The sequence below is a fragment of the Eleutherodactylus coqui genome, chromosome 13, assembly GCF_035609145.1.
Source record: "Eleutherodactylus coqui strain aEleCoq1 chromosome 13, aEleCoq1.hap1, whole genome shotgun sequence".
NCBI classification, from domain to species: domain Eukaryota; kingdom Metazoa; phylum Chordata; class Amphibia; order Anura; family Eleutherodactylidae; genus Eleutherodactylus; species Eleutherodactylus coqui.
Genome location: NC_089849.1, coordinates 123320441 through 123346431, shown reverse-complemented (window position 1 = coordinate 123346431; position 25991 = coordinate 123320441). Strand labels below are relative to the sequence as shown.

The 25991-nt window shown below is 47.5% G+C and overlaps 1 protein-coding gene across 3 annotated transcripts; it reads left to right on the top strand.

Moving 5' to 3' along the window:
• Positions 1-30: 30 nt before the first annotated feature.
• LOC136588113 (zinc finger protein OZF-like) lies at positions 31-21583 on the top strand. Of its 3 annotated transcripts, XM_066587087.1 has the most exons (9): positions 107-167; positions 11090-11154; positions 11283-11524; positions 11649-11789; positions 11897-12079; positions 13759-13828; positions 13933-14021; positions 15329-15428; positions 20061-21583. In XM_066587087.1, the coding sequence occupies exons 4-9, from the start codon at positions 11712-11714 to the stop codon at positions 20966-20968; spliced, it is 1428 nt and encodes a 475-aa protein (XP_066443184.1). In that variant the 5' UTR covers positions 107-167; positions 11090-11154; positions 11283-11524; positions 11649-11711; the 3' UTR covers positions 20969-21583. The 3 variants fall into 3 exon arrangements, with proteins under 3 accessions (XP_066443182.1, XP_066443184.1, XP_066443185.1); XM_066587085.1 differs by lacking the exon at positions 11090-11154 and having other exon boundaries at positions 31-167; XM_066587088.1 differs by lacking the exons at positions 107-167; positions 11090-11154 and adding an exon at positions 1039-1056.
• Positions 21584-25991: the final 4408 nt, after the last annotated feature.

The window sequence follows — 25991 nt, the reverse complement described above, 5'->3', positions numbered from 1 at the left end:
TAATATGCGTGCGGGGGCGCGGCCGCCATCTTGTCGGAGTCCGGAGGTCTGTGGGTTGTAATGCTATTTGACAGGGACTACATGTCCCGGCATCCCCCGCGCTCTGCTGCCATTCCTGCTGAGGGGTGTTATTTCCCGAGCTGTGGGGTGAGCGGCTCCTCGGGGAGGTAATGACCGGCTGTCCCTGGGTTCTGTGTATCCTTACTGTATGTTGTCATCCCCGTGGCTGTGGGACTGTAAACTCCATATTGTGCTCCAGTGCAGATCGTTAGCGCCTTCGGCTCACGCTTCTCTCCATGTGCCATGTTACCCCACGCTGTGGCTACGAGGGTTATCGGTGATGTCACGCGTCAGTGCAAGCTGCGCTGCAGCAGCCGTAAGCGAATCGTCAGAGAATTACAGAGGCGAGTCCCGTCGGATACACGTAGAGCGCCATTCCTGTGCTGCCCAGTCTGCGGGACCGAGAACACTGCCGTCCTGTTATCTTCAAATATGCTGTGCGCCGCCTCATAGCTGTAATGGGTGCGTGTGCCGTCCGTGATACGCAGAAACCGCGCGCCGATGGAGTATACGGCCGGCGCAATAAGCCCTGAAGGAGCCGGTCCGTTAGGGGCTCATCAGCATGAAGGAGGTGATGCTTTGGAGTTAGCGGGGTGCCTTGGGGGGTTAGCGGGGTGCTGTGGGGGGTTAGCGGGGTGCCGTGGGGGATTAGCGGGCTGCCGTGGGGGATTAGCGGGCTGCCGTGGGGGGTTAGCGGGCTGCCGTGGGGGATTAGCGGGCTGCCTTGGGGGATTAGCGGGCTGCCTTGGGGGATTAGCGGGGTGCCTTGGGGGGTTAGCGGGGTGCCGTGGAGGTTACCGGCGTGCTGTAAGGAGTTTGAAGGGTGTTTTGCCATGAGGAGTTACCGGGGGGCCACAGAAGATATTTTTTTTGTTTTATTACAGGGTTTCGCCAACATACCCCTTTTTTTTAACTATGTGTGCTGTGAGACGAAAAATGTTGGGAATCCCCTTTCGGAATGACATGATGCATTTGTTACTTATCACAATACAAAAGGTGAGCCATCAGGCGCTCTTCATAATGGATGAGGTGATCTGTTAGGGACTTTACGGATTGGACGGGGCGATCCGGAGGGGACTCTGCGGGGTGGAGGGGGCGATCCGGAGGGGACTCTGCGGGGTGGAGGGGGCGATCCGGAGGGGACTCTGCGGGGTGGAGGGGGCGATCCGGCGGGGACTCTGCGGGGTGGAGGGGGCGATCCGGCGGGGACTCTGCGGGGTGGAGGGGGCGATCCGGCGGGGACTCTGCGGGGTGGAGGGGGCGATCCGGCGGGGACTCTGCGGGGTGGAGGGGGCGATCCGGCGGGGACTCTGCGGGGTGGAGGGGGCGATCCGGCGGGGACTCTGCGGGGTGGAGGGGGCGATCCGGCGGGGACTCTGCGGGGTGGAGGGGGCCATCCGGCGGGGACTCTGCGGGGTGGAGGGGGCCATCCGGCGCGGACTCTGCGGGGTGGAGGGGGCGATCCGGCGCGGACTCTGCGGGGTGGAGGGGGCGATCCGGCGCGGACTCTAAAACGCCTTCTAGTCAGGCATTATGATGGTCCTACAGATGTTGAATTATTAAATGGTTTATCTCACATGGGGTCTGACCTGCCATACCATCCATTCTGTACGCACCCAAACTACAGGAGATTTACTGCAATAATAAGTTGTTCTAATTAACCAAAGCTGTAGCCTGGTGCATGATGGGAGCAGCCTGCAACACTTACACAGAGAATGGGAATATTGGTGAGATTGTGATAATGAAAATAGGCTCCAGTTATTCTCACTCCGCAGTGTTCTTGCCTCATGATGCCAATACTGACTAATAATGAGAACCTCCATGGTTTTTGGTTCCCCTGTGATGAGATGGACTGACGTAATGCCTGTGCTGTACAGCAGCTAAGCTGGAGGTGATGAGCGGCATCCATCAAGCTGTGTTATATGAATAGCAGAAGTCCTACATATAAGTGCTATAGAAACCTAAGTGAGCGTGCCAGCTGGGTGAGTGCCAGCTGGATTGTAAGTGTGCTGTCTTAAGGCCCATTTAGGCACAACGATTATCGCTCAAAATTCGCTTAAAAGCCATTTTTTGAGCGATAATCGTTGGGTGTAAATGTGCCCATCTTTCAGTTTTCTGCCGAACGATGAATTTCAGTTCTGCTTGAAAACCATAATTCGGCAGAACAGCTGATAACAGCTGTCAGCTGCACGGCAGAACAAAAGGAGGAACAGCGGGAGGTCTGTTCCCTCACTACAGCTCCTGGCGGCTCATATGCTACTACTTGACACTCATAGGCATTAGTACCAAGTAGTAGATTATGCAAAATGATCGCTCAAAAGCCATCTTTCCCCAGTCGTCTCCACGACAGCACCACTTGAGATTGCCTCCTCCTGGTTGGACAGGAACACACCGAGAGGTTAAAAGCTCCCCCCTCTCCCACCTTCCTCAGTGTCTTCCTGTACTGCCAGGAGGCAGGATCCCCGAGAGGCGCTGTTGGAGATGCCAGCATGAAGAAGACTCACCGACGGATCGGAGGGCAGTAGGTCGGCCTGTCCTCCCTTCCCGACGAGCGGCTTCCGGGACGCCACATGGGGTGGTTCCCCTGGGCCAGGTTCCTCCCGCCGCGGCCCATGGGGGGTACAAAGCGGGGGCCTCGGCTCTCCTCCTCCGTCTGGTGCTTAGGACCAGGTGCTGCGCTCTGAGAGTCCCTTTGGTGTGCGCCGAAGGGGGCGGGCTGCCGCGTCACGTGACCGACGCAATGACATCATCGCGCCGGCGTCGCTGGATGCGAGGAGGGGGCTGAGCTTGGCGTAGAAGGCGCCAAATTTGAAAGGATACTTAAAGTTGTCTCAGAGAAGATCTACAGGACAGGTAAGCCATTGCTATTAAGCAGGCTTGTATTGCTCCAAATTGTCTGCAGCACTGGTTGACAGATGAGTGCTCCAGCACTGGACATCTTCAGCTACAGCGGGGGCCGTAAGTAGCCAGTGGGGCAAAAAAGTTTATGCAAAATCCAATGTATAATGTTTGGAATACTGCATCCTTATCCGCAAAAAACTCTATTTGTCTGCCAGGTGGATAAAAAAGACGCCCCTCCCAGAATGAAACCTATAAAATGCGCAGAGTGCAGATCGAGACTGCCAGCTACGTATGAGAGGCCTCTATGTAGGGCATGCGTGGCCAGGCTGGTTAAAGAGGAATCGGGGGTATTCCTGGAAGATGTCAGGAAGCTGGTCAAGGAGGAAGTGCGGTCAGCTCTGACATCGCAAATGGCACCGCCAGCGGGGGCATCCAGGGCTAAGCACCGGAAAAGGTCGTATAGCCTGGAAGAATATTCAGACTCCGAAAGAAGCTCAATCGGAGAGCTGGAAGAACCAGCGCCTGAAGAGTCCTCAGATGAAGAGGAGTGCAAAAAATATCTTTTCCATCAGGAGGACTTAGCAGAGCTCATTAAATTGGTCAGTGCCACCCTCAAAATGGAGGAACCCAGAGAGCCGCGTACAATCCAGGACGAGATTTTCGGGAAATTAGTGGAAAGACGCAGACATACCTTTCCAGTCCATAGTAACATTTCTAAGCTGATCCAGAAGGAATGGAAAAAACACGACGCGGGATCCTTCTCCTCCGGGGGGGGGGGGGTTAAAAGGTGATACCCGTTTGAGGAAGAGGTGTGCGCAAGCTGGGAAGAGATACCCAGAGTGGGTGGCCAAGGTGGCAAAAAGGACAACTCTGCCGTTTGAGGACGCCACGCAACTAAGAGATCCGATGGATCTGAAGGCCGAGGGCCTCCTGAGAAGATCTTGGGAAGCAGCAGCTAGTACCCTCAGACCGGGGGTCGCAGCCACATGTGTGGCCAGGACCCTAGGACTGTGGTTGGAGCAGCTGGAGCTCCATATAACTAACAAGACACCAAGGGAACAAATTATAAATTCTCTCCCCATTCTAAAGATGACCACAAAATTTTTGGCAGAGACGTCGGCGGAGACGGTAAAGCTCTAAGCAAAGGCGACAGCCCTGTCCAATTCAGCCAGAAGAGTTTTATGGCTAAAACCCTGGACGGGCGACTTAGCCTCAAAAAACAAATTGTGCTTGCTTCCATTCTATGGCCAGTTTCTCTTTGGCCCAGATCTCGACAAAATCCTCGAGAAGGCATCCGAGAGGAAAAAGAGATTCCCAGAGGAGAAACAATAGAAGGGAAAGACCTTTTTCGGGCCCCAGTGCAGCAGTCCAAGTCATATAGGGGCAAGGGCAAGACAGGCCGCTGGAGTTACCCCAAGGGGGGTAGAGGGAGGAATTTACTCTTCAACCCCCATCAGGGGGACCCAACAAAACAAAGACCTTGACACCATCCCAGTGGGGGCGAGGCTGGGGAACTTTGCAGATCGATGGGCCTCAATCTGCGAGGGCTCATGGATCCCAGAGATCCTACAGCAGGGATACCAAATAAAACTGGTGTCCCTCCCCAAAAGGAAATACGTTACCACAGGAGGCTCAGCACAACAACTACGCCTACTCCAGCAAAGCGTTCGGGACTTGCTAATTTCAAACGCAGTATCCTTTGTACCCCCGAACGAAGAGACTCAGGGTCACTACTCCAGACTCTTCCTGATAAGGAAACCATGCAGAAAGTCACGCATGATAATCAACTTAAAGTCCCTGAATGCCTTTATCAGATATTGGAAGTTTAAGATGGAGTCAATCTCCTCAACAGTGAAGCTGATGCCAAGTGGAGCCTATATGGCGTCTATAGATGTAAAGGACGCGTACTTTCATGTGCCCATTCACAGGGATTCTCAGAAGTACCTGAGATTCGCACTAGACATGGGCAGAAGAACAAGTCCTCTTCAGTTCAGATGCCTTCCCTTCGGGATTTCCTCAGCGCCCCGAATTTTTACAAAAATTATGGCAGAGGTAGCAGCCTACCTAAGGCAGAGCTCAGTCCTAATAATACCTTATCTGGATGACATTCTGATTGTAGCAGGGTCCAGAGAGCTCTTAGCGGAACACCTAGCGACGGTCCTCGATCTGCTCCAATTCCTAGGATGGATAATAAACTGGGAGAAATCCAGCTTAAATCCCAGCAGAGAAAAGGTATTCCTGGACATAACACTCGACTCGGAGACTTGATACTTTTTTCTTCCTGAGATAAAAATACAGAAGATCCTTCAGCTAGTCAAGGCCTTTCTACAGAGGCAGTCATGTACAGTCCAGGAGGCCATGTCCCTCCTAGGGAGCCTGACGTCGTGCATCCCTGGGGTAGCATGGGCCCAAGCGCACACCAGACCCCTGCAGATCGCAATTCTTTCAGTCTGGGACAGAAGACAGTCCTCACTAGAAGCAAAGATGCGCATCAAAAACTCAGTGAAGATATTCCTGCGCTGGTGGACGTCCTCAGTGAACCTGCGAAGGGGAGTCCACTGGATACAGAACCCAGCCACACACCTCACGACAGACGCAAGTGCCTGGGGGTGGGGGGTGCACGTGGGAGACCAACTTCTACAAGGTCCCTGGCCACAGGAGATAAGAGGTCAGTCATCAAATTACAGAGAACTCCAGGCAGTTTGGAAGGCCCTCTAACAGCTGGGGGACGCAGAAAGCAATCCACACATAAAGATCCTGTCGGACAACACCACGGCGGTTACCCACATTCGCCAAGGGGGAACAAGGTCACCAGCCCTACAGAGCATCTCGCAAAAGATCTTCTGCTGGGCAGAGGGCTGAGTCCTCTCAATCTCGGCAACACATCTAAAAGGATCGCTGAAGCAAAGGGCAGATTTTCTCAGCAGAAGACGTATAGACCCAGGAGAGTGGTCTCTATCTCAGGAGGCGTTCAGAATCCTAACGGACAGGTGGGGTCCCCCACAACTAGATTTATTTGCAACCAGAGAGAACGCCAAGGTGAAGAACTTCTTCTCCCTCAAACCATGGGACCAGCCAACAGCAGTAGACGCCCTGAGTCAGAATTGGGGAAGAAAGCTGGTGTATGCCTTTCCTCCAATACCGTTGATTCCAAGAGTGTTGCAATACTTCAGATCACAGAGATGCACGCTAATTCTAGTGGCCCCCTTCTGGCCGAGGAGGAGCTGGTTCGGTCTTTTAAGAGCATTAAGCATCCAGGACCCAGTCATCTTCCCTGCTCAGGCAGATCTACTGACGCAGGGACCTCTGAGCTACCCGAATATAGACAAACTCCACCTAACAGCATGGATCTTGAAGAATACACACTGAGAGGAAGAGGGTTCTCTGAGAAAGTAATTGGAACCCTAATGTCAAGTAGGAAGAAAACCACCAACCTTATTTATCAAAAGGTCTGGAGGAAGTTTATCTCATGGAGGCAGGGAAGAGAATCCCGGGGCTCCCTTCCAGACATCCCCCTTAATCCTGGAGTTCTTGCAAGAAGGCCTGAATATGGGCCTCTCCCTAAGCACCTTAAGAGTTCAGGTTGCAGCCCTTAGTGCTCTATTCGACACCAAGTTATCAGAGAGCAGGTGGATTAGCCGATTCCTGACAGCAGCAGATAGGTTACGACCTAGGCCCACAAATATATTTTCAGAGTGGAATCTAAATTGGGTCCTGAAAGCTATGTCACCAGAACCCTTCGCACCGATTGAAGCGCTTCCAATAAAAATGCTCACGATCAAAACAGTCTTCCTGGTGGCTATTACCTCAGCAAGACGGGTTAGTGAATTACAGACCCTATCTATCTGCCACCCGTTCCTTAAAGTCACCGACACAAAGTTGGTGTTCAAAACAGACCCAGCCTTTATGCCAAAGGTGGTGTCACCCTTCCATAGAGCTCAAAATGTAGAGATCCCCTCATTCATTGATAAACCGAAAGACGAGGGGGAAAAAGCCCTAAGTTGTCTAGATGTCATTAGAGCGGTCCTGAGTTGTACTAACACCACAAGTCACTGGAGGCGAGATGACAATTTGTTCATCCAGTTCTTTGGCCCAAATAAAGGGAACAAAGCAGCAAAAAGCTCTATAGCCAGGTGGATTCGCCTAACTATTGGGCGAATCCACAAGGGAATCCTATAGGGCCCTGGGGAAAGAAGTCCCCTCAGTTTTTAAAGCCCACTCCACAAGGGCAGTAGCGTCTTCATGGGCCGAGTATAGTTAAGCGTTGGTTGAACAAATATGCAAGGCCGCAGTTTGGAAGAAGCCGCTCACTTTTGTTAAGCATTACAGGGTAAAGGTGCAGCTGGACGAGGACATGGCCTTTGGCCGCAAGGTCCTCTCGGCGGCAATCCCACCCTAAATAATTTTTAGTTGGTATGTCCCAAGTGGTGCTGTTGTGGAGATGACTGGGGAAATAGGTGATTATACCTACCCAATAGTTGGGTTTCCAGGAATCTCCACGACAGCACCCATACATTCCCCACCCCCATCCCAAAAAAAAGTGTACTAGGAAAATTTTACAAAATATGATTTCCTTTAGGAAAAGTATGGGTTAAAATACCAGTTAGGTAACGATTTAAGTTAAGCTCCTACCCCCGGCAATTTGTTAGAAACCACTGAGGTAGGTGGGAGAGGAGGGAGCTTTTAACCTCTCGGTGTGTTCCTGTCCAACCAGGAGGAGGCTATCTCAAGTGGAGCTGTCGTGGAGACTCCTGGAAACCCGATTATCGGGTAGGTATAATCACCTATTTTGAGCGCTCATCTTTGCAGTGTAAATGCACCTTTAAATGTGTGACTTGGATTCAGGTATTTTGGAATACTTTTTGTATTTATTTACTGCTTATCTGTTTGAATTTTTGCATATTTTTTTTAATCTAATCTATCTGTATGACCCCCATGTAGAATGAGCTCCATGATTGACAATGCCGTCCATGGTACATCTTGTGTCATGTATGCAGTCCTTGACCAGCTGGCTGCATACTGCTGTATATGTTCATGTTGCACATTTGGAATCCCGGATCCTGGATCTAAATACGCAGTTTGCTACCCTGGAATGTACTGGCACCATGGAAAGCAGGACAGGCTAGACAGGCCCAGTAGTGGGAGACTCAATTATGAGGGGGACAAACAGGGCAATCTGCCACAAAGACCAGGATTCTCGAACATTGTTGTTGTCCTGGCTTTCTAGTTTGACACATCCCGGATCGAGATGACAGATAACTGGGAGGGGCTGGTGAGGACCCAGCGGCCATGGTACACTTTGGCACCAATGACAAAGCTAGAGGTAGGTGGAAGGTCCTTAAAAACAATTTCAGGGATCTAAAAGGTAAGCTTAAGATAAGGACCTCCAAAGTAGTAGTTTCTGAAATACTACCTGTACCACAACCACACCAAAAAGGCAGCCGGAGACTAGGGAGGAAAACAAGTCTCTCCAGAGTTGGTGCAGGAAGGGGGGGTTTGGGTTTCTGGAGAACTGGGCTGACTTTGCTTTTGGTTATATGTTCTACCATAGGGATGGGCTGCATTTCAATGGAGAGCGGGCAGCTGTGCTGAGGGAGAAGATGGCTAGACGCCTGGAGGAGTGTTTAAACTAGGAACTGAGCTGCAACCAGAGAGATAGATGGGAAGACAGTGACCTGGAACTAAGTAATGGCAGTGGAGCGGTGGGAGGGGTTAGTACAGTTTTAGAACTGGCAGAATAGTTAGTAGGGATACACTTAAAATAAAAAATAACCAAAACCGTCTAAACTAAATGGTGAAGTCTGACCAATAAGGGGACTAACGCTAGATCAATTAGGAGACTAATGCTACAACTGTGATCAATAAGGTCGGCACACTGGAAGTATTATTATGTCTGCGGAAAACTACGACATAGTTAGAATAACTGAGACCCGGTTGGATGAAAGCTGTGACTGGGTGGTGAACTTACAGGATTATAGTCTGTTCAGAAGGAATCATAAAAACTGGAAAGGGGAGGGGTTTGTTTTTATATAGGTGGAAATACATGGAGGGAAAGACAGTTATAGAATCCTAATAGGGGTTTTCTATAGATACCAACTATAACAGAGGCCACCGAAAATCTTTTACTGAGGCAAATAGATTAAGAAAGAGCAAATCACAACGAGGTGATTATTATGGGGGTCTTTAACTATCCAAATATAAACTGGGAAGCCGAAACCTGCGGATCTCTTAAAGGTAACAAGTTGCTGTCGATTACTAAAGAGAATTACCTCATCCAACTTGTACAGAACCCAAGTAGAGGGACGGATCCAAAGGAAAAAAGGAACTGCTTGTATGAGAAAATCTAGAGCCTTTATTAAATTAGTGCCATCAGTCACCTAGGTCCTGGTCGGACCGAAAAAACGCGTCCTGAGTTGACGCTAATATACTGGCACTAATCTAGCTTTTCGCATACAAGCAGTTCCTTTTTTCCTTTGGATCATTTCCCTATGTGGACTGCCGTAGGAGACTGGGTGGCAAACTGCTTCTGAGAAGAAATCTTGCTGGGTGAGAAGTTAGTGGTACGGGGAGCGTGGTGGTGAGCAACAAATTTTCATTTTTCACTGTTCAAATAGAGGGACGGCCATTGTGGACTATGTATAATATATCAGGGGTCAGTACAGAGATCTCCCTCCATCGTCTATTATACCTGTAGGACTGTAACAACGAGGCGCTCTAATAACTATGTATAATATTTCAGGGGTCAGTACAGAGATCTCTCCTATCATCTATTATACCCAGGACTGTAACAAGGAGGCGCTCTAATAACTATGTATAATATATCAGTGGTCAGTACAGAGATCTCTCCCATCATCTATTATACCCAGGACTGTAACAAGGGGGCGCTCTAATAACTATGTATAATATATCAGTGGTCAGTACAGAGATCTCTCCCATCATCTATTATACCCAGGACTGTAACAAGGGGGCGCTCTAATAACTATGTATAATATATCAGTGGTCAGTACAGAGATCTCTCCCATCATCTATTATACCCAGGACTGTAACAAGGGGGTGCACTAATAACTATGTATAGATATATCAGTGGTCAGTACAGAGATCTCTCCCATCATCTATTATACACAGGACTGTAACAAGGGCGCGCTCTAATAACTATGTATAGATATATCATGGGTCAGTACAGGGAGCTCTCCCATCATCTATTATACCCAGCACTGTAACAAGGGGGCGCTCTAATAACTATGTATAGATATATCAGGGGTCAGTACAGGGAGCTCTCCCATCATCTATTATACCCAGGACTGTAACAAGGGGGCGCTCTAATAACTATGTATAGATATATCAGGGGTCAGTACAGAGATCTCCCCCCATCATCTATTATACCCAGGACTGTAACAAGGGGGCGCTCTAATAACTATGTATAGATATATCAGGGGTCAGTACGGAGATCTCCCCCCATCATCTATTATACCCAGGACTGTAACAGCGAGGCGCTCTCTACATCTAGAGGACAGAAGGTTTCTACACAACATAGAAGAGGGTTATAAGAGTAGTGAGACTGTGGAACTCTCCCCTGAGGATGCGGTGATGGTGATAAGATATAAGAGTGTAAGAGGCTCCTGGACGTCTTTCTTGAGTGTTACAATATCACATGTCATATCACCGATTCCTCACCATATATAAGATTATTTTTATGCAGAATCCACATTATTTCTTTCATACGTGGTTTTCAAGTCCACTTATCTTTATTTTCTGTATTTTAAAAAAGGCTGCAAGATCCTCCCCCCACAGGACAGCCTGGAGTCTGACTCTACTTGTCATGTGACTGATGACATACGCATGACATCAAAGATTCTTCAGCCATTCTCTGCTTGCCTGCAGCAATCAACTGATTTGCCTCATTTTACTTTAGGCTAGTCTGGCGCCCTCCCCCATCATTGTACCCGGGGCACATGCCCCTCCCCCAGCTACACCCTTATGAGAAAAGCCTGTATTCTGCAATTGGCATACATTAAAACTCCAGTCAAAACTACCAACCTAGCTTCACCTCTCCAAAAATAGGGGGAAGGGGCACTACAGATCGAGCGCCCTGGTGTAGAGCTTGGAATGGGTAGCTTCGGCATAAGTAAAGCATCTAGGGGTTGTTGGAGTGATGTCACTAATCCTATATGTGTTCTTCGTATGGCAGCTCTCCAAATAACAGCAGATCGTCTATGAAAAATCAAATGGAGTTCACACAGCAGAAATACAGGGGTACGCGCCTGCACCTCAGGAATGGCGGACACATGCATAGCTGTAGTTTTTGACCTTGATGGAATAAAGTTTGGTTTATTTATTCCTGAACTGCGAGAACAAACCCTTGTGTTTCTTCTTTCGTATAGAGTGATGTCATCGTCCCGACACCGCAGCACAGCTACTCTGTTCCCAGCCGCTCCAGAAGCTCAGCGTTCCGGTGACCACTGAAGCTGGTCTCTGGCCTCAGCGCTCACTTGCCAAACATGACTGCTGAGGTCGGTGATTGGCTTCAGCTGTTATGTTAGTGGTGAACAGGACGGGACCGCTGCAGGACCATCTGGGGCCGGTGCAGCCAGGAACGGTGCTCGAGCAACGGGACATTTAAGAGGTCAGTACAGTTTTCTTCTTTACTTTGTAGTCTTTTTACCACCACCCACCCCTGCCAAGATTAAAAAAAGGTCAGACAACCCCTTTAAGAGAATTACCAACGCTTGTAAATTGTTCTGAATTAGGTGGTCCACTTCAGCCTCCGTGATAAACCCCCATTTGGACGTGCATTGAAGAAACTGCAAGATATGGACAGAGACAAGAAGAAGACAACTGAGAAGATATTAAGCCTCACCCTTGAGATCATCTACCTGCTGACCGGAGAGGTGAGGGATTCTGGGAACGATGTTGCATCACTTCTTTATACCAGAAGAACAGACAGTAGAGGTTGGATATGTCTTTAGGTTCCTCACTTCGCTGTCTGTTCATGTAGGACTTCGTGGTGGTGGAGAAGATATCTGGGGGGCTTCTACCAACCAGCAGCAGCTGTGCTTCAGGTGGATTACGCAGAATCCAGTACCCCATAATGAAGTCCTCGCCACTGGTAACAGAGAGAAGCAACGAGGAGAAGATCCTAGAACTCACCCACAAGATCATTGAGCTACTGACTGGAGAGGTAAGTACCGCCGGAGATGAAGGGACGTTGTAGAGTAATAGAAGGGATGTCTTCTCATGCTTTTGGATCTTGGGTTTAGCAAGCAGGGGACACAAGTACAGTTTGGCACCAGATCTAAACAGGCAGTTGTTCATCAATGATGACTACCAGTCTACTGTGAATGGAGGTGGGCGATCCAGAACGATCCCCAGCCCGCTCCGCCTCTGTTCACTGAGCGATGATCAGCTCTATGTAAGAGCACAGGAGCAATCGACACTGGGACAACTGTGGGGTGCTCCTGGCCCTGACCGACATCCATATGAAAGGGCCCTTAGGCCGCATTCACACACGTGCTTTTTACCACGATTGTCACGGTAATCGTGGTACAACGCTCCCATTGATTTGAATGGGGCCTCACAGACCTGCGCTCGAAAGCGGTGTCTGCTCTATTTTTTTTGGCATGTTTTTGTGTTTTTTAACGCACCTCATCACCCATTACAATGATGGGGTACGTTAAAAATGTTTTTACTACGGCTGAGCTCACACAAGTGTATCTGGCAGCGTGCAGGCTGCGAGATATATGTGGCGGCACAGTCAGTACACAGTGGTTGTGTAACACACGCCAAGATGGGACATGCTGCCATCTTTCTTGCGTATACTATGTGAAAATAACAGATTAATCTCAATCTGTTTATCTACCTGAGCAATTTGTATCTCTGACCGTTGGTCCGCTGAAAAATTATGGAATTTCCCTAATTTTGGGCGATTCTGTTCCATGGGGTGGCTTGATAGACTGCCTGTCAGATCACGGTATAACGTAATGCTATGGCATACTGCAGAAGCAATCAAACCATCGCAAGTTCCCTGTAAAAATAAGGTTAAAAAAGTTTTATTAATTATAAAAAAAATAAAAGTTAATAATTACTAATAAACTTAAAAAAAATCTTTTGCTGCATTTATAATAAAATAAACTAAATATTAAAACAAACATATTTGCTATCGCCGCGTCCGTAAAAGTTTGATCCATCAAATTAACGCATTATTTACCGCACAAGGTGAACGTCACGAGGAAAAAAAATAAAACGCCAGATTTGCACTTTTTTTTTTTGGTCCCCACTCTCCAAGACAAAATGTAAACAAAAGCAATCCTAATGTCATATATATTGCAAAGGGGTACCAAAATAAACTCCAGGAGGTCCCACAAAAAATGAGCCTTCGGACAACTAGGTCAACGGAAAATGTAAAAAGTGATGGCGGTCAGAAGATGGCGGCAGAAAATAATAAAAAAATAAAAGTACAGCAAAAAAAAAAACCTCTCTACATGTGATATCGCACCGACCCATGGAATAAAGTTATCTGGTTACTTTTGCTTCAGTGTGTACGCCGTAGAATCAAGACCCCCCCCCCCCCAATATGGCGGAATTTCGTTTTTGTTTGTTTTTTTCATCTCACTCCACTTAGAATTTTCCCAAGTTTTTCAGTACATTATATAGCACCACTGACAAATACAACTTGTCCCGGCAGACATGTACATCGATGGGTAAGTAAAGGGGTCAAACGTCTGATCTGAGATGTCTGTACGGAATACATCATGCCATTGTCTCCAGTTAATATATCCTGCGATGCGTTGCTACGGTTCCCGCAATCCTTTCTGCTTGCAGCCCTTTATGGGTGATATACGGGTTTTTGTCTTCACCCAGGACTATGAAGAAGAAGAAGATGTGCAGAAGGAAGTGCTGAGGAGGAAAGTGCAGGACCTCAAGCCACCAGGTGAGGGCAGCCTCTTACTGACTGGTAAGGAGAGGAGAGTGGTGGGGGTCACCTGCACCCATGATCACGTATACATGACTAGTCTGTGTGTGCTCTTCATATAGATGGCCCCGGTAGAGGGAATATGCCGGAGAGAGGTTTGAATTCCCTGTACTCCCAGGAAGAAAGCTGCAGCGGCCCACAAAGTGAGCAGGTAAAGGGTGCACTGCCGAAATACATGTTTTATTGTGCCTACCTGTTGGGTCTGGCTACGACTGGCCACGGCGGGGGATGGGTGTCATTACAAGATCCAACCACAGTAAGCGGCACTTGTAGCGATCCTCCGATGAGCGGTATTGTTGAGCTTCCTATATACCGTGCATGGGGATAGAACAATGCAGTACAGCGAGCTCTGCGGGGCGTCCCCTCATCCTCTCCAGACACGTTGGAGAATATTCGGCTCATGACCGGCTGACTGTACGGCCGTCACCAGCCTCTCCAGACAGATACAGTGTAGTGGTGGATGAATGAACTTCATGACCAAATAATCGATTATCTGTTGGGTACCCAGGATAATATAAGACCCTGACCATACAAGCGCGAGTAGTCAGCAATATTCGGCGCTGTCCTTGCAATGAATGGAGTGGAATTTTTTTCCCCCCATCAAACGGGCTGCGTGAGACCTCCATTTTTGTGAAGCGAGCTGTAGTGTCTTATTAGCTCCATTTTCGGGGGAAAATACATTTTTTGATCAGTTTTTATTCAAGTTATTTGAGAGTTGGGGTAACAAACACCCCCACCCCCCTGCAATTCTGTACTTTTTTTGTTTTTTGTCCGGAATTTCACTGAGGCAAATCCACCTGCGGCCGCTAATCCTGGGATTAGCCAGCCATGTGGACGAGATTTGTCAAATCCATTGTGGCAAAGCTGGCGCTGCAGCGCAGATTTCATGGCCGCGGCTTGTCAAATTTTATTTTTTTTCCGTTGCGTCCGCGCGCTCCTCTATGGGAGCTCCGGCCGCAACAGAAAAGCGTGTGCGGCCAAGCCGCTCCAAAACCCGTGGCTAAGTGCTACAGGTTTTGAAGCAGCGCTTTCCCGGTAGAAAGCTCGTGTTTTTTTTGCTGCGGCCAATCCGCCGGGAATACGTCCAGTGTGACCTCCGCCATAAGGGTTCGCCAACACTGGTATAGTTGGTGCAGAACGCTTTTTCTTCTGGTATTTTCCACCTGGAGGTTGCGGCACAGATGTGAAGCCACCCTTACCCTACAAGTGGCGACAAGGATAATGGGAGACGGTACAACGCCCCTGCAGCACCACAACGTCTGACCTTGTGACATGTCTGAGAATATAAGCCGAACCGTGGGGGTAAACGGGGCAAAAACGGAACCATTTAATTTTGTTTTCATTCCATCTCCGCTCCAAAGCTGAAGGCAGGCTGAATGCTGGCGTTTCTCATAGTAGCTCATAGACTGAAGTCCCTCGTACTCCTGCTACAGGCCTCTGTGTCTGATTACCCTTTAGGGCTTCATTGTGGTTAAAGTAGAAGATGTCTGCGGAGATGAGATGTACGGAAGAGATATTCAGCTGCGGAAGGAAGAGTTTCCTGCAGACATCAGCCAAGGTAAGTGATCGCTACATGCAGCATGGGGGACATCTCCTAAGTGGCAGGTCTGTCGCACTTAAAGGGATTGTCTAGTGTATTTAATTTTAGTTTTGTTAACCCCTTAAAGGGGTTGTCCCGCGAAACAAAGTGGGTCTATACACTTCTGTATGGCCATATTAATGCACTTTGTAAAGTACATTGTGCATTAATTATGAGCCATACAGAAGTTATTCACTTACCTGCTCCGTTGCTGGCGTCCTCGTCTCCATGGTGCCGTCTAATTTCAGCCTCTAATCGCCCGATTAGACGCGCTTGCGCAGTCCGGTCTTCTTCTTTTCTGAATGGGGCCGCTCGTGCCGGAGAGCGGCTCCTCGTAGCTCCGCCCCGTCACGTGCCGATTCCAGCCAATCAGGAGGCTGGAATCGGCAATGGACCGCACAGAAGACCTGCGGTCCACCGAGGGAGAAGATCCCGGCGGCCATCTTCACAAGGTAAGTAAGAAGTCACCGGAGCGCGGGGATTCAGGTAAGCACTCTCCGTTTTTTTTTTTTAACCCCTGCATCGGGTTTGTCTCGCGCCGAACGGGGGGGCTATTGAAAAAAAAAAAAACCAGTTTCGGCGCGGGACAACCCCTTTAAGGACATGGCCTTTTGGTCTTAAGGACGCAACGATTTGTGGTGGATTTTGAACTCCATTTTTCCAAAGCCATAACTTTTTTATTTTTCCGTCGACGCGGCCGTATAAGGGCTTGTTTTTTGCGTGGCAAACTGTAGTTTTTATCGGCGCCATTTTTTGGTACATAGACTATATTGTAAAACTTTTAATAATCTTTTTATGATCGCAGAAAGAGAAAACGCATCAATTCTGCCATAGATTTTTTTTACAGCGTTAATCATGCAGCATAAATGACACAATACATTTTTTCTGCGAGTCGCTACGGTTACAACGAGACCAAAATTCCTATATATTTTTTTTTTTTTCAGGTTTTTTTCACTTTTCTGCAATAAAAACCCTTACTTTGGAAATCTTTTTTTTTTTCTAAATCGCTGCATTCAAAGTCCTGTAACTTTTTTATTTTTCCATGGGCGGAGCTCTGTGGGGGCTTATTTTTTGTGAGACAAGCTGTAGTTTTTATCGGTACATACAGCTTTTTGGTTCCCTTTTTTATTGCATTTTTTTGGGAAGCAAAATGATAAAAACTAGCATTTTGCCACTGTTTTTTTAGGGGTTTTTTTTAACGCTTTTTGCCGTGCAGGATAAAAAGGGTAATCAACTTATTGTACACATCGTTACGGACGCGACAATACCAAATATGTGGGATTTTAATTAAAAATTTTTTAAAAATTAAGCTAATATGAGAAAAAGCACAACAAAGGTTTTCGTTGTTTTTTTACTTTTTTATTTTTTACATTTATCTTTTTTTTACACTGTTTGTGTCCTTGCAGGGGACTTGCACCATGATCGTTATGATAAAGCAATGCAGGACTTCTGTCCTGTAATGCCGTATCGCTTGTTATAGCGATCATAGGCACTGGCAATGTAGGAGGCTTGTAGCTGGCATCCTATTGCCATGGCAACCTGTCGGCCTCTCCGCAATTACATTCTGAGAGTCCGATGACATCACAGAGGGAGCGCGCTTCCTCTGTGCGTTCTTCACATGCCTCAATCTCCATAGATCGCAGCTGGGAAGTGGTTAATAGCAGGGGTTGCTGCTCTGATGCACCCCTGCTGTTGCAGCGGGAGGCTGGCTATCGGTGACAGCCGGATCCCGTGGCCGGACAGCACAGGATCTTTTCTGATCTTGCGCTATCCTCAGGTCGTAACTATATGTCCTATTGTGCTAAGTACCCCTCTGCCAGGACTTACAGTTACGCCTTGTGGCGGAAGGAGATTAATGAGACTTAAAGAAGACCTCTCATCACCTGAGCCCCACCAACTACGTTATGAGGCTGAAAAGTGAGGGAACACGGAGTTTCATGCTCACCGGGACCCCTTCACTGCCCTGTGTCCTCACATAGTTAGCACTCGCACGCAGCTTGACCCTCTTCAGATGGCTCTCTGTGCAGCTCTCGCTCAGAGATGGTTGTGAGAGTGCGTGCGCAGAGCCGTCTCATAAGTCACTGGCACGCCAACTTCACGGGGTCACAGTAAAGGGGGACCCAGTGAGTCTGAACCGCAGCTTCCCAGACTCCGCGCTCCTCACCTTTTGAGCCCCGTAGTTTATGAAGCTCAAGAGCGCCGAGAGGTTCCCTGTAAATCTGTAGAAAATCAATCCTATTCTTTACAACCGATACAAGCTTGTAGCTAGTTATTATTTGTATTGGGGTCCGCCATGTTGGAGATTCGTCCCTCCTACCTGTATACAGAGCTTGCTGGCAGTTCGGGGAGGGGGTGATGGCGGTGGGACCAGCACCCCACAGAGCTGTGTCTAAAGCCACAGACCCACGGCCAAGAAAATTGCGCAACATTTTGCATTGTGAGCTGCTCAAATATGAATCACGCTCTTTGGAATGGAGTCATATATGAGCAATGATTTTTTTTCCCGCATTGCAGTGTGGGAAAGAATCATGGCATGTTTTGTCTTTACGCCGTTCCTCGGAACACATCGCCCTGCTGTATCTAGGGGTCCGTTTACACCATATATATTGTTTGAGTGAGCCAACGATGTCTCAGTTGCTCATTCACTCGGGCAGCCTGTTTATTAACGGCTCGTTCAATGAGAAATCATTCAGCCAATCACATTCACTGTATAAATGAGTGTGAACGACTGAACAATTAGTGAACGGGCAAACGATGATTTTTATTCCTGCCGGACATGAACGATGACCGCAGAGCAAATGATTTATTCCTGGTCATTGGGTCGTTGGCTGCTCTTACACCGAACGATTCGCGTTCGTTTTTGCTGGTTTGAACCATAGTCATTCCGTGTAAGGAGGTCGTAGGTGCAGAGCAGTCAATGACCCTTTCAAAACTGGACCTTTTGTCATTTTTATTTTTCTTGCTGTCCAAGATCTATAACTTTGCATGATGTATATATATACATACTGGGGTCATGAAGGAGTTAAGAGGGTTTTCCAGGACTATAATATTAATGACCCATCCACAAGATGGGTCTATAATATCGAATCAGCTGAGGACCGATACCTGACATTTCTGCCGAACAGCTGTTCTTCTGAGCCCCTGTGTTGATGCCAGGGCCGTAAGGATAAGTCATCAATAGTATAATCCTGAATGGCCTCTGCTAAACTATTTTATACTACGGACCTGATGTAAGTAATATGTAAGTTTTTGATGATCCCATTAATATTTTCTTCGTGTACGCCTCGCCTTTTTATCTGGGCGCATAAAGGTGTTGTTTTAAATTACAGTTATCTCCTATCTACAAGACGGATAACTTTCTAATTGATGGAGGTCTGGATGCCAGGACCCCCACAGATCCTGAGAACGAGGGTCCCGAGGTGACTGCATTAACCCCTTGAGTGGCACGCCCGGAAAAGTTCCGTGACGAGCTCCACTGCCCATAGTGATATACCCCGGAAGATTTCTGGGCTATGTATCACTATGGGAGCTGCAGAGCACAATGCCACAAGCTGTGACATTGTGCTCTGCCTGCACAGACCCACACAGAGCAGTGCAAGGGCTTTGAAAAACCAGCAGAAGATATTGCCGACATGTCGGCAATGTCCTGCTTTGTTTACAGGTTGCCATAGAGACCATCGGCTTGTCAGAAGCAAGCCGATGGTCTCTGTGGCAGGGAGAGCTGGTTGTTAGCTGTCAGAGGACAGCTAGGTACCTGCTCTTACAGCAGAGATCAGAGAAAACCTCCGATCTCTGCTGTGTTAACCCTGTACATGCTGCAGTCTATGTGACTGCAGCATGTAAAGGGCTGTCACTGCAGCATGTAAAGGGCTGTCACCATCGGACCCCTGGAATGTGATCAGGGGTCCTGATTGGTGCCTGTGGAAGTCCCCTAAAGGGACAAAAAAAAATAAAAAATTTTTAAAAAATTTAAAAAAAAAAAAGTAAAAAAATTATTAAAAAAATAAAAAAAACACTTGTCTCTCTTTACTTTGTAAAAAATCCAAAATACAATCACACATGTGGTATCCATGTGCGTCGTAATGACCCAGAGAAGGAAGTTAATACATTATTTAACCCCTTAATGACATGGCCCCTTTTTTCTTTTTTCCCCATTTCTTTTTTTCCTCCCCCCTGTTTAAAAAATCACAACTTGTCCCGCAAAAAACAAGCCCTCATATGGCCATGTCAATGGAAAAATGAAAAAGTTATGGCTCTTGAGACGCAACTGCAAAACTAGTTGAAATTCAATGATTAGACCATTTTAAAAAACCTGCCCTGGTGGGCACGACAGGGTGGTAGGAAACCCGCCACTCAAGGGGTTAATGGAGTGGAGGTTATACATGCATTCATTCCAGTGGGAGCATCGGAGATTGCCGAGTGCTTCTTCTTGGCAATTTCCGTCATTCCCATTAAAATGAATGGACTTCCACTCCATTCCTGCAAAGACCTTTAGGACCCCCATTCTTGAGATCCTAAATCTATCCTGGGGAGAACTTTCTAACTTGTAATAACCCTTTTTAATCACAGTGTTTCACTTCACATTTTCATGAATATTTTTCATCTCATCAGGACACAAAAGCAGAAATCCCTCAGTCAGACGTCTGGTTTTCTCTCAAGATTACACTATGGAAGACAACATCACTGAAGATTCTGTAGAGGAAAGTGGCCCAAATACACATCCAATACCTCACTGTGGAGAACGTCCCTCAGATTCTGCCATGTGTGGAGAGTGGCCCCCAGACATTGTTACTCGCAGTACGACTTACAGAGGTGACAAAATATTTCCGTGTTTTCTGTGTGATAAATGTTTTACCCGAAAGTCGAGTTTAGTAAGACACCAAAGAATCCACACAGGTGAGAAGCCGTATTCATGTTCTGAGTGTTGCAAAAGCTTCACACGCAAAACTACCCTTGTGGAACACCAGAAAATACACACAGGCGACCCGCAGCTCTCCGGCTCTGATCATGAAAAAAATCCTGGAGAGAAACCCAATTGTGTGAAATATCGGGCCAAGCAAACCGAAGATCAACACTTCCCCTGTTTAGATTGTGGGAAGGCCTTCACACTGAAGTCACATCTCATAAAACACCAGAGAATTCACAGCAGCGAAAAGCCCTTCTCATGTTCAGACTGTGGGAAATCATTTCTTCAGAGGTCTATTCTTCTCGTGCACCAAAGAAGCCACACAGGAGAGAAGCCATACTCCTGCTCGGAATGTGGGAAATGTTTTACCCAGAAATCAGATCTTGTGGTCCATCGGAGAATCCACACAGGGGAAAAACCGTTTTCATGTGATGAATGTGGAAAAAGTTTTACCCAGAAGTCCACTTTGGTTATACATCAGAGAATCCACAGAGGCGAGAAGCCATTTGCATGTTCAGAGTGCGGGCGGCGGTTTACACAAAAATCTACTCTTGTCACACACCAGAAAGTTCACACGCCCCTAAAATTATTATTTGCCTTGCAACACTCGTGAGGTCTTTTCCTACAACGGACATTTGGATTATGTTGTAATTTGTTCTTAGTAAAAAATGGATCCAAACGTCACGAAGCTCAGGAAGAAAAAAAAGGATTGGGCGTGGGGCACAACGTGAGGGTAGGAGAGAGCGGTCATCAATGGGCTGCTATGTGCCTGCCTGGATGGACACTCGCCAAGCTGGGCACAACTTCATTCAACGTCTGTAAGGATAGCAATCGGGAAGACTACTGCTGCCACAATGCTGGCTGGATAACAGGGGGATCACTTATCTGCTGGCAATATACATCAACAGAAAAAAACTACCTGTGTTGTGGTGGGGCTCAGGAATCCGATTGAACACCAATCGCTCACATGGTCTGGACAAACAGATGCTTTATTGGACCAGAGGAATTTCACTACGCATTTGGATTTCAGATTTAAATCTGCATCAGGAACAAAAAGCTTGGAGCGCTGTGCTGGGGATGTTGGGACATGCTGTCTGCCAACAAGGATTTGATCTGCCACTGTGATCTGTTCCTCTGATGACGTGTTGCATGTTTATTGTGTAAATATTGTAGCTTTTATCATTATTGAAAAAATGTGAAATTTAAAGAACAATCATATTTTAAGGAATACTAGTAATTATTAGGAAATCAAAGTACCAGTGGCTTAAATTGTGAACTGGTGCCCCTCTGGTAAAAGCTTGGAGGTGGGAATGGGAAGTTTAAAAATATAGGGAATCTTAGTCTGATGTCAATAGCGGAGGGGAGAACATGGTTAGGGTGGTAGACAGACATAAGGGAGGAGATACAGGGCGGTGCAGCTCTGGAGAGCTTTATGGATGAGAGTGATCAGTTTAAATTGTGTTCTATATTTGATGGACAACCAGTGCGGTGAGCGGCACCGGGCAGAGGCTTCAGTGCAGCGAGCGGCACCAGGCGGAGGCTTCAGTGCGGCGAGCGGGCGGAGGCATCAGTGTGGCGCCTTTCTCAGGGCAGGATCATCAGTGTGGCGCCTTTCCCAGGGCGGGATCATCAGTGCGACGCCTTTTACAGGTCGGGATCATCAGTGTGGCGCCTTTCAGAGGGTAGGGGCATCCGTGTGGCGCCTGGCACAAGGTGGTGACATCCGTGCGGTGCCTGGCACAGGGCAGGGACACAGCATGGCTTGTGAGTGGACCTGACATTGCTTCAAGCAGTAGACAGACGGGTAGCAGGCGAAACCTCTTTCGGGTTATCGCTTCTCAGTCTTTTGGCTAAGAATAAGTCTCCAAAAGCAGAAACTACAAGCAAGAGTTCCAGTGCAGCAGCTAACCAAGCACAGTATTTACACTTTGCTTGCCTGCCATGGATTATTCTAGGGCTTTTTCCCCAGCTTGCAACATTGTAACTACTGTGTTCCCCCGAAAATAAGACCTAGTTAAGGTGTTGCTAAAGTGCTATATATGTCATCCCCAGAAAGTAAGACCTAGCCCTGTTCTTTGTGTGAGTCTGCTGTGATGGGCTCCCCCTGGTGGCCGGAGGCTGTAATACCGTCCCTGCTGTACAAGTGGTCCAGGAACTGCTGTGGGTGATCGTTACAGTCTGCAGACAGTGTGTGGGAGCCAGGTACTTTACAGCCCTTATTTTTTGTGGCCCTGTGTGTGAGTCGGGCAACCAGTGTGTCACTTTGATTCTTTAGGGGTGATCGTTACAGTCTCCAGACAGTGTGTAGTAACAAGGAATGCTTGATGGGATTCACAGTTTGTCTAGTTTGTGATGACAACTACTGTACAGTATATAATAAATGTTTGTTCAGCAATAAATGTGAATTCTTCTTCATGGAAAAATAAGACATCTCCTGAAAATAAGACCTAGCATATCTTTGTGAGCAAAAATTAATATAATACACTGTCTTATTTTCGGGGAAACTGTACTGAGCAGCTGTATGTGGCAGAGTGTGTGCGGTGCTGTTGGAAGTAAAATTGCAGACCAGTTAATATGCCAGCTACACTCCACATCGCTTACCACTGTCTTATTAGCCTGGTTGGAAGCAATTGTCAGGCACAACGTCATTGCACTCTTCAGTTACAATGTATACCTGTGTAAGTGACCCACAGTGACCGCTTGTTGATAAATGTCCGGCCCCTTTTTTATCTATTATGTAGATTATATCTAGATTTTATGGATGTAGATTGTAGAGTTGATGTATGATCTAGATTTACTGTAATAGATCATTTACTGATAGATGCATTCATACATACACACTGTATGCTAATGAGCCCAGCTGTCTGCCAGGTGAGACTACATTGTGATGTCATCAGTCTATTGTGGCAAGGCTTTATGCCTGATCTGTGGTGCATAAAACGGCAGGAAAGCTCGGGCCTGTGTAATTGGGGGTCAGCTCCTCGCATGCATCAGGGGTCGGCCATTTATCAACTAGCGGTGACTGTGGGTCACTCACATGGGTTGTTTGGAATGGCCTAGCATTAACATGGAGCATATACCCGCACGCTCCCAGGATACCTTGTAACTGAAGAGTGCAATGACGTTGTGCCTGACCAAAGCTTCCAACCTGGCTAATAAGACAGTGGTAAGCGATATATAATGTAGTTGGTATATTAAAGGGGTTGTCCCGCGAAACAAAGTGGGTCTATACACTTCTGTATGGCCATATTAATGCACTTTGTAATGTACATCGTGCATTAATTATCAGCCATACAGAAGTTTTTCACTTACCTGCTCCGTTGCTAGCGTCCTCGTCTCCATGGAGCCCGTCTAATTTTCAGCATCTAATCGCCAAATTAGACGCGCTTGCGCAGTCCGGGTCGTCTTCTTTTCTCAATGGGGCTCCGTGTAGCTCCGCCCCGTGCCGATCCCAGCCAATCAGGAGGCTGGAATCGGCAATGGACTGCACAGAAGCCCTGCGGTCCACCGAGGGAGAAGATCCCGGCGGCCATCTTCAGCAGGTAAGTAAGAAGTCACCGGAGCGCGGGGATTCAGGTAAGCGCTGTCCGGTGTTCTTGTTCAACCCCTGCATCGGGGTTGTCTCGCGCCGAACGGGGGGGCGGGGGGGCTGTTGAGGAAAAAAAAAAAAGTTTCGGCGCGGGACAACCCCTTTAACTGGTCTGCGGTTTTACTTCCAACACTACCAATTGCACTCTGCCAGACGCAGCTGCTCAGTGGATACAATGTTGCAAGCTGGGAAACCCCTAGAATAATCCATGGCAGGCAAAGTGTAAATATGGTGCTCGGTTAGCTGCTGCTGCTGCGCTGGAACTCTTGCTTGTAGTTTCTGCTTTTGGAGACTTGATCTTAAAGGGGTTGTCTTGCGGCAGCAAGTGGGTCTATACACTTCTGTATGGCCATATTAATGCACTTTGTAATATACATCGTGCATTAAATATGAGCGATACAGAAGTTATTCACTTACCTGTTCCGTTGCTAGCGTCCCCGTCGCCATGGATCCGTTTAATTCTGATGTCTTCTGGCGTTTTTAGACGCGCTTGCGCAGTCCGTGCTTCTGGCTGGTGAATGGGGCCGCTCGTGCCGGAGAGCTGGTCACCGCGTTGTCATCGTAGCTCCGCCCCGTCACAAGTGCCGATTCCAGCCAATCAGGAGGCTAGAATCGGCAATGGAACGCACAGAGCCCATGGTGCACCATGGGAGAAGACCCGCGGTGCACCATGGGAGAAAACCGCAGTGCATCCCTGGGAAAGACCGGCGGCCATCTTAGGGAGATTTTTATAACTCCATATTTCGTCGGATCGGTGAGTAGCAAGCGGTTTAAAAACCGCTTTAAATTGCTATTTTATGCCAGGGGGGTGACAGGGGGAAATGGGGTAATGTAAAATTTTGATGTTTGCCGCGAGACAACCCCTTTAAGGCTGAGAAGCAATAACCCAAAAGAGGTTTCGCCTCAACCCGGCCGTCTACTGCTTGAGGCAATGTCAGGTCAACTCACAAGCCATGGTTTCTGCCATCACCCACAATACAGCAGGGCAGTGCTATAACCCTTGCATAGAACCTTATCATCGTTCCTCTTGCACCGTGCCCATGCATCCTAGGCTTGCGGTGCCTGCAGCACCTCACATCCCTATGCAGAATGGTTGAGCAGGTGATTACATTGTGATCACTAGTTTGCCTCTGAAGGTGCATCAGTTTGAGGGATCTCTTTGGCTGGCCATGTTTGGATTGGTGACGGAACTTTTGCCCTAAAATGAGGAAAATTAGCCTCCACCCCATAGGGGTTTATTGCCTTCCCCTGGGAGGACATTAATTGCACCAGTAAGAATGTTAGATTATCATTACCCTCCACAAAGGCTGAGGCAGTTAAACATACAGCAGGCCTTTTTTGCCGCCATACATAACTAAAGATATAGATTATATATAAATAAATATTGTATAGTACCAAGTTATTCCACAGCGCTTTCAAGTATTTTCTTAATTCATTACCCCCAAACCAACTTGAAAATTCAATGCTAAGTGCAAAAGCGTTGGCACCCCTGTGTAATGTACCTAATCTAATTCTCTGACTTCCTGGGGTCATGCAAACATAAAATTTGGCACAACCATTCCTTAGGTCCTCAATAGGAAAAGTAAAGGGGTCACAACTTGATTATTCAATGCTAAGTGGGAAAGTATTTGCACCCGTATGTAATGTACCTAATTTAATTCTCTAACTTCTCGGTGCCATACAAACATGAAATTTGGTATGAGGATTCTTCAGGTCCTAAGTAGAAAAAGTAAAGGGGTCACAAATTGATTATTCAATGCTTAGTGCAAAAGTATTGGCGCCAGTACAGGGGTTATATATATTGGATAACATCTACCCTCTGCAATGTGATTTTTTTTTGTCATAATGTACTGGAATTGGTGACTTTTTCTTCAGCTAATGTGCCTGGTTCTTTTTCTTGCATTATACAGTATATATAACAGGTAAATAGAATTACAAGGAAGATGGCAGAAAGCTTTCTGTTAGATTTATGCTTTGCTATTCCATGGATCAGTCTGCTGAATTGCTGGGAGGGACTGGTGAAGACCCAGCTGTCATGCTGTACACA

What these genes read in the sequence shown, in the direction of transcription:
- LOC136588113 (XM_066587085.1), top strand. Translation starts at nt 11,712, where the DNA reads ATGGACAGAGACAAGAAGAAGACAACTGAGAAGATATTAAGCCTCACC. An exon ending in TCTACCTGCTGACCGGAGAG is followed by an intron (nt 11,790 to 11,896) that starts GTGAGGGATTCT and finishes CTGTTCATGTAG; the next exon opens with GACTTCGTGGTGGTGGAGAA. An exon ending in TCCTGCAGACATCAGCCAAG is followed by an intron (nt 15,429 to 20,060) that starts GTAAGTGATCGC and finishes TCATCTCATCAG; the next exon opens with GACACAAAAGCAGAAATCCC.